Here is a 14730-nt window from a genome sequence, read left to right on the forward strand (position 1 = left end):
CCCACACACACTTTGAACGTACCGTCTCCATCTATTAGCTGTCCTTCGGCTCATCCTGCCGGTGGTGTGAGCTGTCGCTGTTTGGCCGCAGGTGCTGGAGGGACTCGACTACATGCACACCAAGTGCAAGATCATCCACACGGACATCAAGCCCGAGAACGTGCTGCTGTGTGTGGACGAGGCGCACGTGCGCCGGCTGGCCGCCGATGCCGCCCAGGTCCAGAAGATGGGACTCAAGCTGCCCGGCTCGTTCAGTGAGTGGCGACGGCCGGACGGCGCGTCCAGTGGCGCTTTCGGCGGCGGCGACGCAGGATTAGTGGCGGCTGGTCTGCTATCCCGACAGGTTCGGCAGCCGCGTTGGAGCTGGAGTGTGGAGCGCAGGGTCCTGTGCTTGCATTCGACGGCATCGTAGCCATGCATGGATGTGCCACTAACCTTGTCTCGTTTGTGATGTCACAGTCACCAGTGTCACCCATGGGCTGTCTTGCGCACCTTCGGCGGCTCTGTGACCGGAGTCGCTCTTTCCGCAGTGGCGACGGCGCCCAAACATCTGCAGCAGCCCGACCCGGCCACGCTGTCCAAGAACAAGAAGAAGAAGCTGAAGAAGAAGGCCAAACGGCAGGCGAAGCGCCTCGAGCAGATGGCCGAGCTCACCGAGCAGTGGGAGAAGGAGCAGGCGTCGGCGGCCGAGGGCGGCACAGTCTCCTCCGCCGCCGGCGAGACGCCGACCGCCGCCGCCGCCGCCGCCGCCGCAGAGACGCCTGCGCAGGCGCCGACCGGGACGAACGGCACCCAGGAGAACGGAGACGCGTCGCAGAACGGCGACGACGACGGCTCTGAGACGCCGCGGGAGAACGGCGAGGAGACGCCGCGGGAGAACGGCACGGCGGAGACGCCGCCGGAGGAGACGCCGCGGCAGGAGACGCCACCGGAGGAGACGCCCCGGGAGGCGGCCGACGTGGGCGCCGCCGCCGAGAAGGTCGCCGAGCGGAAGCGCGACTCAGAGCCGAGCCGGGACCGTCAGAAGGGCGGCGCCAACGGCGAGGCCGCCAAACTGGGTGAGAGCGGCGGACGGCACTGCCGTGAGATCGCTCTCGCCAGCCGCTCACAGGGGACGCGAGAAGCGTGGGTGTGAGATCGTCGCGCGACGTGGAGTGGTGTGGGCGGTGGATGGCTGACTCGGGCTGACCCGCGGCCGGACGGGCCTCGTTCTGTTTTGCGCCGGTAACAGGTTGTCGTGCGCTGTCTAGTGTTTTGTCCCCGCGAAACGCTGCGGTGAATGGATGTTTTGTCCGTTAATGTTGTTTTGCGCTTTTGACTTCATTCTCAATGTGAGCCAAGCTGTCCCATCTACCTCAGGCATTGCGGACAACATGCTTCTCCTAGCCGTGCTGCCATTGAGGCCATGGCTGCTGGCCGCGCCGTTGTATCCTAACTACCCTAACGCTGCGCACGAGCACCCTGTTTGCCTCCGGGCCGTGCCACCTTTCCGTCGTGAGAGCCTCCCTCTGCTCGCAGCGAACCGCCAGAGCCTGGCCAACATGGAGGTGGCGCTGGTGGAGCACTCGGGCGTGGGCGAGACGGTGACGCTGCCGTACGACCTGGAGCCGGCGGCGACCGAGGCGTGCAACGGTCACGGCGGCGGCGCGGCGCCGGCCGAGGGCGAGGCGCCCGAGGAGGCGCCGGCTGCCGCCGTGGCCGGCCAGGCCACTGACGGTGAGGACGGGACCCGGCCGCGCGCCGGCCGGGTCCGGGCCGATGCGGCTGGTGTGCGGGCTTGGTGTCGTCAGTCCTGCCCTGCCTTCCGGTGTCCTGTCTCAGTGCACTATCCCCTGCTCTGCCGCCGCGCTTCACTAACGCGGACGAACTGGCGGTGCTCCTGTGAGTCCCATTGGACCGCCCCTGTTTTCCGTCATGCCCGTGCATTTCTACAGCCCGCCAGTGTCGTGGACCTGTCCAGTACCAGCGTGATCCTGCCGAACCGTACCTGGATCATGTCAAACCCGCCAGTGCGTTGCTCTGCATCCTACCACCCCGCCGCTTCGTCCCCACATGCCTCTGATCTGCCCCCATCCCAGCAGTCGGCCGTTCCGTCCCCGCGTCCCACCCGAGTCCTCTGACCTGTCCTGTGACCCGACCAGTGCCGGCGGCGTCGGCGGCGACGGCGCCCTCTCCGCCGGCGGCGGCGGGCGCCTCCCGCTCGGACTCGGCGCTGGCGCTGCTGGTGGCGCGGCCGCTCCAGCCGCAGGATACGTGCGGCGATGGTGCGCAGGTCGACGACGACGACGACGACGACTGGGTGGACGTGGACGAAGGTCGGACGTGCTCCCGTCGCGTTTGTCGTCCGCCCGGGGAGGGGAGGGGGGCGCGGGGGCAGCCTGCGGGTTGGAGTGAGGATAGACCCCTCCTGTGTAGGAGGGGCCGCAGAAGTGCGAGGGAGCGGCTGGCGTAGTGCTTTTCCGCTGGAGCCGATGGATGGCACTGGTGTCCCTCGACTCTGTTGTGAGCCGCACAGCTGCTGCTGCCACGGGCGGCAGCGTCGCAATTTGTCCTGCCGGCTGGAACCGGGCGCCTGATAACGGCGGCGCCAGTGCGTATCGAACCCACCAGTTCGAACCCTGAGGTAGCGTCGAAGCGTGGCGGGCTTGGGGGACGTCGGCGCACCGCGACTAACAGCGGACAGAGCTGCCGCCTGCGGTCGCGAGGCAGACGCATGGCTGGCCTCCGGGTGTGGACAGGGGCGGGGCTACCTAGCGGTGGGTACCGTCCGGGGCCCGGGCGGCCGGGATGCCCCTCTCGTGATGGAGCGGCGGGGGATGCGCCCGGCGCCGTGGCGGGGGACGGCACGCGACTCATCGTGTTGCTGAGTGCCTGCGACGCCCGCCGCCCGGTCCTCCGTATCCCGACGCGGTGCAGCGGCGGGCGGGGCGAGCGTGACGTGCAGCCGGCCCGTGTCCCCAGACGACGACAGTGACCTGGACCTCCCGTCCGTGCCCGTTCCCATGTCTCCGTCGTGCGGCCCGTGGGGCGGCCCGCCCGGCTCGCCCGGCGAAGTGGTCCTGGACCGAGGTACGGCCTTCTGGTGGCCGGCGGAAAGCTGGGTCGCCGCGGCCGTGCTCCTCACGAGCTACCTCTGCTGCTGGGCCGCGACCGACGCACCGCGCACGCCATAATCTTGGCAGAGGGAGTTTGTCGGTGATCCCTACGCGTTGTTGGTGATGCGACTCTCTACGTGATGCGACTCTCTGCGTTGTGTTTCGCGTGGGGGCCATTGTTCTCACGGGCGGAATGATGGTTCTGTCATCCTCGTCTGCTGTATTAGTGTGTAGTGTACGAGCAATGACTAAGACAGCAGACGGGGAAGATAGTTCGAACAATTATCCCATCCCGAGATTGATGCATGGCCTCCATCCTTCCTTAATGCTGTGCTCGCTGTTCTGTGCTCGGCCGTGTCGGCAGTCTGTCCCGCGAGCCACTTGCATACAATTCCCGTCCGTCCTGTACGGACGAGAGCAGCCGTGTTGTGCTTGATGCCGTGCCGAACGGGTGGCGTGGCCGTCCGCTCGCTCCGGCCCCTCGCGAGCTCCCCCAGCCGGCACGCGAACCCCGCTGACCGCTGGTCGCCGTCCGCAGACGCGGCGCCGCCCAGCGCTGGCGGCACCGCGCCCGCCAAGAAGCCCGATCCCGTGCACGAGGTGTGCGAAATGAAGGTGAAGATCGCTGACCTGGGCAACGCCTGCTGGACGGTGAGTAGGGCGCTCGCGATGGGCCCGCTCTGGGTGCTAGTCTTCAGTTTCGGTGTTTTCGGTTGGGTAACGTTGATGGCGGGGATTACGCTGTCGCCAGTTTGAGCTCCAAACCATTCTTTTGGGCCACTTTTGTCATCGTAGTCTGTTTTGTCGACCAGTGAGAAGTGGTGATGTTCCCAGGTTGACGTGTTACGTTAGCCAAGGGGCCTAGCTGGCTCTGGCCCTCTCCGTCATGTTATTACACAATCGTGCCGCGCGCCGCAGCATTGGCCTGTGCCTGCCGCCATCTCCTCGGCGGCAAGGCCGACCGCCGCTCGTACACAGTACCGGCGCCGCTCCGACACTGCGCTGACCCGCCCGCCCCGCCTCTGCCGGCAGAACCACCACTTCACGGAGGACATCCAGACGCGCCAGTACCGCTGTCTGGAGGTGCTGCTGGGCGCCGGCTACGGGCCGCCGGCCGACATCTGGTCGACGGCCTGCATGGCGTTCGAGCTGGCCACCGGCGACTACCTGTTCGAGCCGCACACTGGCAACAACTACAGCCGCGATGAGGACCACATCGCGCACATCATCGAGCTCATGGGCGACATACCCAGGAAGATCATGTTCAATGGCAAATACTCGCGCGACTTCTTCAACAAGAAAGGTGGGAGCGGTGTGGTCGGTGGAGAACAGCGGTTGGTGCTCGTGCTGACGTGTGCCGTTTTTAAGTTGTTTTTTTTTGCCCGTTTCGGCGCGAGCACTTAAGACAGAAACAATTAAGTGTTGGTGATTTGACGTGAATATTATTCGTTGACTTGCACGCCTTTGTTGCCATGTAGTACTGCCTCTTCGGCCGTCTTGGTCTCACCTGTCCCAATTGGTTTGCTCGTGCGATCCGTAGTTTCGTCTCCCCTCCTTCGTTGGCGCCGATCTTCTGACGCCTCGGTAACCTCCTTCGACTCCTGTTACCTCCGATCCCCGCCGGCACCGGACCAGTGACCCGCCGTGACCCGCCGCTGATCCCACCCCGTCCGGCAGGCGAGCTGCGCCACATCACCAAGCTGAAGCCGTGGTCGCTGCACGAAGTGCTGCAGGAGAAGTACGAGTGGCCTGAGGCCGATGCGGTCGCCTTCGCCGACTTCCTGCTGCCGATGCTGCAGTTCGACCCGGAGCGGCGCGCCTCGGCGGCCACCTGCCTGCGCCATCCTTGGCTCTTGTGACCTGCGCGGCGCCAGACGGCCCACCGCCCGGACGGCCCATATTTTTTGTACGCCGAGCGGCCTCCGGGTAGGGCGCGCGGCCGCGGCGCGCCAGCGCGCGCGCGCGAGGGGCGCGACCACGTGCTGGGAGCGTGACGCGCGTCGCGAGGAGCGCGGCGTGACGTGCATGACGCGACGTGACGTGACGTGGCGTGACGCTACACGACGCGACGCGACGCGACGCGGCGCAGCGAATGGGCGTGCAGGCCCAGGCTCGCCGCGGGAATTCAGTTGCATGAGTTCGATAATGGACGATCGGTCGCCGCACGGGCGGGGGCGACGCGGCACCTCATCCGGCGTCGAGCCACGCCGAGCTGTCCTCTGGGTACGTCGGTGTACACTTCGGTCGGCTGTTCTATCCTTCACGACTGGTTCACGTTCTGTTTAGTTGCCGCTTGATGGATCCGAATCAGTAGTTTAATATAAGTTTCGATTCCGAAGGAGGTGTTTGTGTTTGGAAGCAAGCTATTGGCACAACCAGCGGCGGGAAACAGGTCATTTTCAGCGGAATTTCGCCGTACAGGGACAACGTAGCGTGGCTTGCGGCTTGGAGGCCTGGCCGCCCATAACTCATGGGTGCGAGCCTCGCACCGACCTGATGTTTCGTCGTTAGCCACGTCTGTGAGTGGTCATCAGAGAGATCGGTGGGGCATGTCGTTGATAAATGACAAAGAATAGTCGAATGCGTCGTTTAATTACCCAAAAGTAGCCGTTTGGGGGGGGGGGCGGAGCTGTAGCTCGGCGTCCGCGTGGGGCTGGCCTCAGAACTCTGGCCGGGGTTCCGAAGCTTAATATATACTCGACAGGTGTGGTCACAAGGATACGCCCGACATGCTTACTCGACATACATAGATAAGATACGCTCGACAAAGTTTGGCCGCCTAATAGTCCGGCCAGTGGTGTAACACCCAGCATGCGTTGTGCGCCTACTGGTTCGTGTTGATAATTTAGGGAAGATGAGACTAGCAACGCTTACACCACGGCACCAAAACCGTGCCATCTCTTACCTTATGTACGCGATGCCCACGTAGCGAAAGGTACGCCATTATCACAAGGATCAAAACCTTAGTGCCGGGTAACCCTGCATGCATGCCTCGGAAATAACATTTTGTAACAGATCCAAATTTGGAAATGTGACATTTGGGGTGAAATATTCAGGCGCCGCGAAGCAGGCAAATGCCAACTTTTCCTCAATGGAAGGGCAAAAGTCATTTGTTTGAATTCCTGGCACTTGGAATGGAATTCCTGCGAAATTACTCTGTATCTCTAGCAAAAACATCGTGGCTCGTGTAGGCAATGGCTCTAGCCCCCCCCCCCCCCTAGGTACGTCCGTCCCGTGAGGCGCGTGTGGAACCCACGCAGATATTTGGCAGCACTCTAAAAATGGCCGCCGCCAGCTAGTTTTTGCATGCCTTATCTATGCCACGCAGTAGCATCCATTCACTGCTGGATTGTTCCATAGTTTCTGACACAACCCCATCCCTCTCCCAATGTTAAAACGCTCATCCGTAGGTGAGGGGCCGGCCATTCCGGGTTTGCCCAAGATAATGTATTGGTATTCACAGCAAGACATGTGAGGGTGGCACGCATCAGAACCTTTTCTTATATATCAAAATTTATAGTGCTTGTAGGTAAACGATACCAAAATGATTGGAACCATTGAGGGTGGAGATGTGGGTGGGGAGAATCCCCTCAATTTTCAAAAAAAGGGACATTTCAAACTTGCGTGTTTGCCAGGGGAACGCACACTTTCTACATTTTCCTGTTGAATTTTCAAGTCAGCTGCCCCCTCGATTCCAGTCTAACACCTGTAATGACGATTGATAACCTCCAATCTCAGATGCGGATACACTGTTGCACTGACTGCTTTGAATCCCCAGATAGCCAGATGTCCCGGGCCCGCAACCGCTGCGGAGAAAGATCGTTGAGAGAGCGGATTGCTGCATTTGGTAGGGTCGGTCCGATTTAGCTGCACGTGCTTTTCTATATCTGTCTCACACGCGCATGAATTGAGCATTGATGACAAAATAAGCGCGCAAGCACATAAGTTGCGCCCTGGACCGCGTATGTGGGGATAATGGCTCAAGCTGTTCGGCCTATGTTGGTTCACAGCGTTTTAACAAGCTCGGGGAATATGCGTCAATTACTCAAGAAGGTAACAACGAAATTTCCGTCTTTTCTCGTGTGCCTTTTGGTCGTGTACTAGTGCTTAAACATGATAGACCTCCTGGATCCTGGGCCTCGTTTTGAAACCATCCAATAACTTCATGCCACATGTTGGTGCATGCTGAATCCGTCACCATAATTTTAGGCACAGTCTTAATTCTTGCAGTATTTTTTTTAGAAAATGCTAGGGTGGAAACTGGTTCTTTCTGAACTTCTGATGCACTGGATCATTTTGCATTAATTCTGGTTCCTGGCTGCTTCATGGTTCAAGAACTGGGCACCATCTCCAACAGATAGCTATTGGGAACTAAATTGAGGTGTGGAAAACGTGATACATCACTGGTCATGGGCATCTTTATTTTTTTATTGTCATAGCAAAGGCTCATTTGTGATCCAGCACCTGGCCTGAGAAGCTAAAAATGAGTTGGTGCAAATATAATGTGGTATGTTCATGGGCAAATTTTTGACTGAATTCTGTGTATGAGCATTTAGTTTTAATGGATCACAAGCTCAGTCATGGGGGATCAATGGAAGATTCTAAACCATTTGCATGTGCATGCCATTTTCCACCTTGATCTGAAAGTTATGTTTTTCATTTGGAGCATCAAGTCTTCTTGATAGCACTTTGAATATCTTGTCTACTTGCCAGCATCTCCTGGAGCAGTGAGGACCGGAGACTGCTATTGTGTGCAGTGCTGTCATTGAAAACCCTAGGCTAATTTAATTTACCTTGAAATGGCCCATTTGGTACTGTGCAAGCTAAAAGAAAGAGTTGATGGAAGGTTATATCATATGTTTAATAGCTCTGTGATTCTCCTGACATTGCCATTAGTGTGCATTTGCAGCTCTGGCCTGTGGGTGCTGTGAAGTGCATAGTACTGCTCTATACATTCTTGTGATTTAATTTTTGTTTTTGTTTTGAATGGATGGATTGCTGAGGCTGGCTTGCAGCTGGATTGCTCACACTAGACAGTGCTTGTTATGCGAACCCTGACCACTGCCATCCGATCATGAAATTTCAAATGAACAGCAGAGTTTGATAACAAAATTTTAATGTGCCACAATTCTGGGCACAGTCTGTCCTGCCCCCTGATGCCACTGGAACCATTTGCATGACCACTGCCACTGCCCTGAGGACATATCAGTCAAAGGCAGCTAACAAGTGCCCAAAGTGACTGGAACCCAGTCCACCACAGGTGGGTGGATTGGAAGGCAGGTGCTCTAAACCAACCAAGCTTTCAGGACAGACATATAGCATTGGCATGTCCTGAAGCTACCTAATACTTCCTGACAATACATGCAGTCCAGACAAAAATTAGTTTGCTTGTTACATTTGTTGTCAAGAATAAACAAAAAGTGCAGTTGAACTGACAATCTGTATTGACAGATGATGTTCTCTCACTCTCAGAAGCTGATGTGCCAAATGTTCAGCCATAGTGCATACCCATCCAGGGTATCATACTGTGTCAGCCTCGTAATGAAAAGGGCATGCTCTACACAAGCTGCTGCTCCAGAGAAAGTTAAAAATGCTACTAAAGCATTTGAAAACCAAGAGGAAAAGTGTGATGAACAGCAACATTGTGATGAACATGATGGCTATGACAGTCCAGCCAAAGAAGATGGAAAAAAGGCAAAGCGGACTTATAAGAAGAAAACAAAAAAAGAAATTCTAGCTGATCATGTCTCCCAAGAGCCAAGGGCTGTGCAAGATATATTGCATCAGTATAGTGATCAACTGAATTGCCGGAAGCAGGACCCAGGGATGATGTACATCATCAACAATGCCATAGCTGGTGAGCACTGTTTCTGGTAGTTTATGATTGTTATATTGTATTTGAAATTGTAAATATAATTACGATGACCAGCAAGCCGTGAGCAATGCACAGGTGGGGTGTGACAGGACTATCGGGCGAGATGAGATGCGATGAGAAGGTGAAGATTGGATAAAAATTTTCAGGTGTAAGCCATCTTTGGATCATAAGTATGGGTGAAGGAATGTAGAGAACTGGGTCTAGTGAGATCGAGGCAGACGCCAAAGGTCATGTCTTCTTTGGGGCTGTCTGAGCATCGCATCTATGCCTGGTAAATGACACCTTACATCCAACTAGCATTCTGCCTGCTTAATGAAAGTGGTGAACCAGAAAAGTGATCACAGCTAAGGTGAAAAGCATCATAGTCGTGTTGTTACTTTTTACATGTCAGGAAAAGGTCGTTTGCAAATTGTTGCGGCGTGGTTACGCGATTGTAATACTATGCTTGTGATTTAAATCGCTTTCCGTCGAATCCGATTTAGATGCTCAGTACTTCAATCTCAACCTTCATGTACAATTATTGCCTGTCGGGTCAGCGTGGCGTCCGTTTCCAACTCGAGTGGTCGTGAGCGCCGCCCGCCGTCGCGTCCGGCCGTGCCGCTGGTGACGCTGGTGCCGTGGTCCGTCCCCAGACCGGCTCGTGCAGAGCCTGGACCCGGGCGAGCACCATGTGCCGCACCTGGAGCTGGGCCCGGGCCCGGGCGTGCTGACCCGCCGCCTGCTGAGCGCCGGCGTGCGTCACATCACGTGCTTCGAGCCGGCCGCCGCCTTCCGCAGCAGCGTGCTGGTGGGTTATGTGCGGCTACTGGGACAGGCGCGCGGCGGGGATCTGAAGAGCCTGGAGGGGCCGGGATATCGAAGCGTTTCGTTAGGCGTGTGGTACACATTCAGTGTATGGTACCCAGTGGCAGGACTTTGGGTCCTGCCACCCCGAGGGTAGATCATATCACCAGTCATGTGTCTGCTGGCTGGTCTGAGACTTACGGTCGTCTCGCCTTGACGCGTGGGGGAGGCAGGGGGCGGTGCAGTGACAACCTGCTACTGGCTGACACCGCAACTGGTCAACTGACAGCTGATAATGGTCAGTCAGCCGACGGCGACACCCGGTACCGGCAGGAGCTGCAGGAGGAGACGGGCGGCGCTGTCCGACTGACACCGCTCAACTTGCTACAACTGCCCAAGATGTGGGGCGCGGCGACGCACGGCCAAGAGGCGCGGCTGCAGCAGGCACTGGATGGCCTAAGCTGGCGCCCCTGGCACCAGGGTCAGTGACGAGGGGGAGGGGGGGAACTAGTCGTGGTCAGCCCTGGTGTCGTCGGGAAGGGTGGGAGAGGGCTTGTGTGAGATGGAGCGCGGACGAGATCGTCCGTCGGAGCTTGCAAGTCGAGTTATAGCTTGGTGGTCGAGTTTCTGATAGGTGTGGGGAGACAGTGAGGCAGCAAATATGCTTGGAAGACATGCAGTGCATTTGCTCACGTCTGTCCACAACCCTCACACCTTTGTGTGTTCAAAGACGGCTCTATTCGACGTGCGATGGCTGGTCGCACCAGCGAGGTAGGTGAACATGAACTCGTCCCGGACCTGCTGCGTTGGAGCCATGACCCTCGATCCCCGCCCCGCTAACTGCCGGCCCGGTCCCATAGGGCCCTGCCTGCGCGTGGTGGGCGTGGCACACCGCAGCACGTTCTTCCGCTACCTGGTGCGCACGGTGGTGGAGCGAGAGCACCTGTTCCAGTTCGGCCGACCCGAACTGGTCGTGTATGTGCCCAGCTCCGAGGTCGAGGTGAGCCTTGTGGGGGGGGGGGGGGGGGGGGGATACCCGCCGTGAGGATGCCTTTGTCCGACTTTGTGTTGAAGGACCCGGGATCGAATCCCACGCGCTCCGGACATATTTCACTGACGCCGCCATGACCGGTGGCGCAGGAGGTGGCGGCGGCGTTGACGTAGCGGCGAATGCGTCGACAAGAACATGACTGGAAGGGCGCTCCTTCGATTCGTGTGTTAGAATGCAGCTGGTCACACCGTGGTACCAGCTGTAAATCGGACCTGTAGCCGCCGTCAGTGAGGCAAGCATGCCAGCAGTGGAGGAGGCGTCGCTCGGTTGCGTTTTGAACGTCGGTCACCGTGCAATACGGGAAGATGTCTGCCAAACGGTGCATAAGTGTTGGGGCTGGTCCCCGGCCCCACTGAAGTACGTTGGCAGCACAACCGCTCTGCGGCGTACTGTTACTACCAGTCGGCTGGGTTCGCGTGTAAAAGGCCAGTCACAGAGCTATTAATCGAGTTCTGTCCGGCCAGTTTCGATGAATCTGGCACCAAAGAAAGGTTGTTCAGTGTCTCTACGCCATTCCGTTGACTTTTTTTTGTCTGGAGACGCTAGGCTCTTACGACGTACCAGGTCAAATTCTTCGTGAACGGTGCTCCGTGAATTTTCCGACATTCGCGGTGAATACGATGTTTCCGTAGCTCAAACGGTAACGCGCTGGCTACTTGATCAGAAGGTTGTGTGTTCGAAGGTGGAGCGTTTCGGAGGTTTTCAACCTGTTTTCCATAGAATATGCTTATTTGTTTGTCATCAGCCAATACATGCTGTCAGTAAAATTTGGTGTGCAGCTCCTTGAGGGCTTCTTGCAAAAGTCTGGGCACGACATTCATTCAGATTTGGGATACATTCAGTGTGGCACTTTCATGCTACCTTAAGTCACCGGCTGCCGAATAATTTAGTTTAAACTAGGAATCTAGTCTACACCGCATATCTAGTGTATTTCTAGTTTGGTACGGGAGATTTGTTTACTAAACTTCGTTCTACCTGATATTTATTACTTTGGCTGGTCCCGGCTTCTGTAGCTGATGTTAGAATTCCGTCGTCGCCCTTGTGGTGTTGGCAGCCTCAGTACCGCCGTGGTGTGCCAGTGCTGACTAATTGTGCGTCGACCCTCTCAACAGAGGCTGACCTCGTCCCCTGACATGAGCGGCCGGGCGTACCGGCCGTACAGCATCCTCAGCCAGATTTTTTTCGACCTGGAGCTGCTGCGCCGGGTCCCGGCCAAACACTTCTACCCCTGGATGATGGCGCGCAAGCGGGTCAGTACTGCGACGGCTGCGGCCGCGACTGCCGCAAGAGGTGTGCTGGCCTGGCATGTCGCGTCCGCGCCGATGATTGGAGCCGGCCGCGTGGTCGCCGTGGCGATGCCCAGCCGCTCTCTGCCGCGTGGACTGACTGCCGTCCTGCCGCGTGCCGTCGCCGCCGTCTGACCGGCTGGTGGGCCTCAGGTGTCCTTCACCGACATGGACATGGTGCTGATCCGGTACACGCCCAAGGTGGACCCCGGCCTGCCGGACTCGGAGCTGCCCAACCTCGACTTCTTCATCCGCCACTGCACCGTCTCGAAGAGGAGGCGTATCGTCCCGCAGCTTGAGTGAGTGCCTGAGCAGTGCGGCTTGAGTCGGTGTGTGATGGGGCGGGCGCCAGGTCACTGGAGACTTTCCAGGCGCCGTCGACGAGTCTTTGTCATGCGCGACTGAAGCTCTACCGACCTATGCATGAGCTATTCTATTAAGATGTGTTTATTTAGTGAAGTTAATTAGTGTCGTTCAATATTTACGACATTATGTAGAAGCAAGGGTTCTAGATTCGCACACGTATTCCAATGGAGTTCGGCTTTTGTGAGAGAAGATAGATTCAGTCGTCTGAGCGCTTTGATCTCGGACAGGACGTTTGCCTGTCTAAAAACTGCTTCCATTTTCTTAACGACCGTGCAAACGGGGAGACGGAAGCCGGCAAAACAGGCCGGGGAGGAGCTGGAGCCGGACTGAATGAGGTTGTGATAGCGGCAGGAAGTTTACTGGCTGTCTGTGTAATGCGCGCTCATGCTTGATTGAAATCGGCGTGTTTCTGCGCAAGTTCACGTGCTTTATGTCGTACTTGTTATGACATTGCGTGCTGATGCGCTTCTCGGTTTGATCTCGGTTACGGATTCCGTTGTGGTTAACTGGTATGAGGCTGTATGCTTAGAGACTTCCCAACGTGATGTATGCTCTGGGAAGTATTTACGTACCGTTTGTATGAGTGAGTCAGCCTGTTTTAAGCCCTATGTGTTCATGACTCCCGTCAATATGTTCTCCATGTGCTTCCAGTGATGATAGACATACGCGCTTCCACTTGTACCTGGTTGCCGCCCGCAATCTCCGTGTTAACCCCGTCCGCTGCCAGTGAGGGATTGGCTGCCTGTGGTCCCTAGGAGAACATCTGCCCCTGGGAGAAAGGAGAACGTCCTTTGTTCACCTGAACTCCTTACAGGCAAAGGCGTGCATGCGGTCATCTGTACCCTTGAGAGGGAGTGTGTGTCCCCATCACCCGCCGCTCCCCTGTTGACGGCTTGTGTGTGTGTGTGGGATGTGGGTGTGGGATGTGTGGAGGTGGGTGTGGGTGGGCGGTGTGGGATGTGTGTGTGTGTGGTGTGTGTTGTGGTGTGTGTGGGTGTGGGTGTGGTGTTGGGTGTGTGTGTGTGGGTGTGGGTGTGTGTGTGTGTGTGTGCTGTGCGTGCGTGCGTGCGTGCGTGCGTGCGTGTGCGTGTGCGTGTGCGTGTGTGTGTGTGTGTGTGCGTGTGTGCGTGCCCGTGCGTCCACATGACCCGCCGCGCCCCGCTGTCAGGGAGTGGGTGCCCGGCTGCGGTCCGCGTCTGATCGCGCTCGGTCACGGCGTGTTCTCGCCGTTCCGGGACCTCACCCCGGCCGAGCTGTTACGCCTCTTCCTCGAGTTCGCCTCGTGGCCAGAGTACTCGGCCTGCTCGTTCCACAACGCCGTCCAGCAGGTGAGACAGCACTGCCGGCCGGCGGGCGGAGTGGCAGCGGAGGCGACGGAAACTCAAATCGTCGCACTGGGTTAGGTGTGACGTCAGTCACTGCGCGTGACGTCATCTCACCGGGCTTATCGCTGAACAATGCGCGGAGCACATGTTGTGTCGCGGCGAGGTGGTCTTGTGCAGCTGATGGGTCGCGGCGAGGTGGTCTTGTGCAGCTGATGGGTCGCGGCGAGGTGGTCTTGTGCAGCTGTCGTTGTATCGCGGCGGGGTAGTTTTGTGCAGCTGTTGTTGGGTCGCGGCGAGGTGGTTTTGTGCAGCTGTTGTTGGGTCGCGGCGGGGTGGTCTCGTGCAGCTGTTGTTGGGTTGCGGTGGGGCGGTTTTGTGCAGCTGCGAGTGGCTAATATTGCTGCGGCTTCACCGCCTGTAACACCAATGCTGAGGGTTTTGCCTTTCTCAAGCCATTGCTCTCTGCTGGTGAATGACCTTGGCTGGCTTTGCTAAAACCTTGCTTGTCAACCGAAAATTTCAACCATTCTGTGGCATATCATCGGACTGTTTCGTCAACATTGTATTGCTTCCTTTCCCCAGTGTTGACGATTCCATGATGCTGAGTGATGCTGTGGTTGAAAATATGTTTTGGGGCATATGAAGCACCGTTCGTGCATATCGGTTTTTCACCTGCTATGACTACCCGCGGTATGGTGGCTATCTGGAAAGCACAGTGCTAGTAGCGATTATCGGAGCTCGGTTAGCATTACGACATGACTCAAGGGCTACGTATTGTTTTAAAGTTGCGAAAGTATTTTGGCCTACTCTCCCAGAAGTTGTTGTGCTTCAGTGCATCATTGGAGAATATGGGCTATATGCTTATTGTGCTTAAGCGTTATTTTGGTCTAGTAGTGATGTCTATTTAAGTGGCGTTCTTTCTCGCGAAAGTCGAATCAGGCAATTCTTG

At 57.3% G+C, this 14730-nt stretch overlaps 2 protein-coding genes and 1 long non-coding RNA gene across 4 annotated transcripts in view; all 3 read left to right on the forward strand.

Annotated features, from left to right (window-relative positions):
- Positions 1–5047, forward strand: part of LOC119089476 (SRSF protein kinase 3) — a 31501-nt gene extending 26454 nt beyond the window's left edge. For both annotated transcript variants that reach the window (XM_037212187.1, XM_037212189.1), the window contains 7 exons: positions 92–254; positions 531–1058; positions 1519–1617; positions 1693–1716; positions 3634–3746; positions 4128–4398; positions 4773–5047. In XM_037212187.1, coding sequence (XP_037068082.1) covers positions 92–254; positions 531–1058; positions 1519–1617; positions 1693–1716; positions 3634–3746; positions 4128–4398; positions 4773–4954 — 1380 coding nt within the window. In that variant the 3' untranslated portion in view covers positions 4955–5047. The remainder of the gene's footprint in view (positions 1–91; positions 255–530; positions 1059–1518; positions 1618–1692; positions 1717–3633; positions 3747–4127; positions 4399–4772) is intronic.
- A 2018-nt stretch (positions 5048–7065) lies between these two features.
- LOC119090654 (uncharacterized) lies at positions 7066–9729 on the forward strand. Its single transcript, XR_005093277.1, has 3 exons — positions 7066–7148; positions 8568–8952; positions 9603–9729. It is a non-coding gene; the product is annotated as an uncharacterized LOC119090654 (long non-coding RNA).
- A 423-nt stretch (positions 9730–10152) lies between these two features.
- On the forward strand, positions 10153–12393 carry LOC119090047 (dimethyladenosine transferase 2, mitochondrial-like). The gene is made up of 4 exons (XM_037212842.1): positions 10153–10234; positions 10614–10753; positions 11917–12054; positions 12244–12393. The coding sequence occupies exons 1-4, from the start codon at positions 10153–10155 to the stop codon at positions 12391–12393; spliced, it is 510 nt and encodes a 169-aa protein (XP_037068737.1).
- The last annotated feature ends 2337 nt before the right edge of the window (positions 12394–14730 follow it).

The sequence above is a fragment of the Pollicipes pollicipes genome, unplaced genomic scaffold (genome assembly GCF_011947565.3).
Source record: "Pollicipes pollicipes isolate AB1234 unplaced genomic scaffold, Ppol_2.1 Scaffold_3087;HRSCAF=3621_pilon_pilon_pilon, whole genome shotgun sequence".
Classification (NCBI taxonomy): Eukaryota; Metazoa; Arthropoda; class Thecostraca; order Pollicipedomorpha; family Pollicipedidae; genus Pollicipes; species Pollicipes pollicipes.

Coding starts and splice junctions, on each gene's coding strand:
- LOC119090047 (XM_037212842.1), top strand. CDS start 10,153: ATGTGGGGCGCGGCGACGCACGGCCAAGAGGCGCGGCTGCAGCAGGCA. Junction 10,235..10,613: donor CTGGCGCCCCTGGCACCAGG/GTCAGTGACGAG, acceptor CCGGTCCCATAG/GGCCCTGCCTGCGCGTGGTG. Junction 10,754..11,916: donor TGCCCAGCTCCGAGGTCGAG/GTGAGCCTTGTG, acceptor CCCTCTCAACAG/AGGCTGACCTCGTCCCCTGA.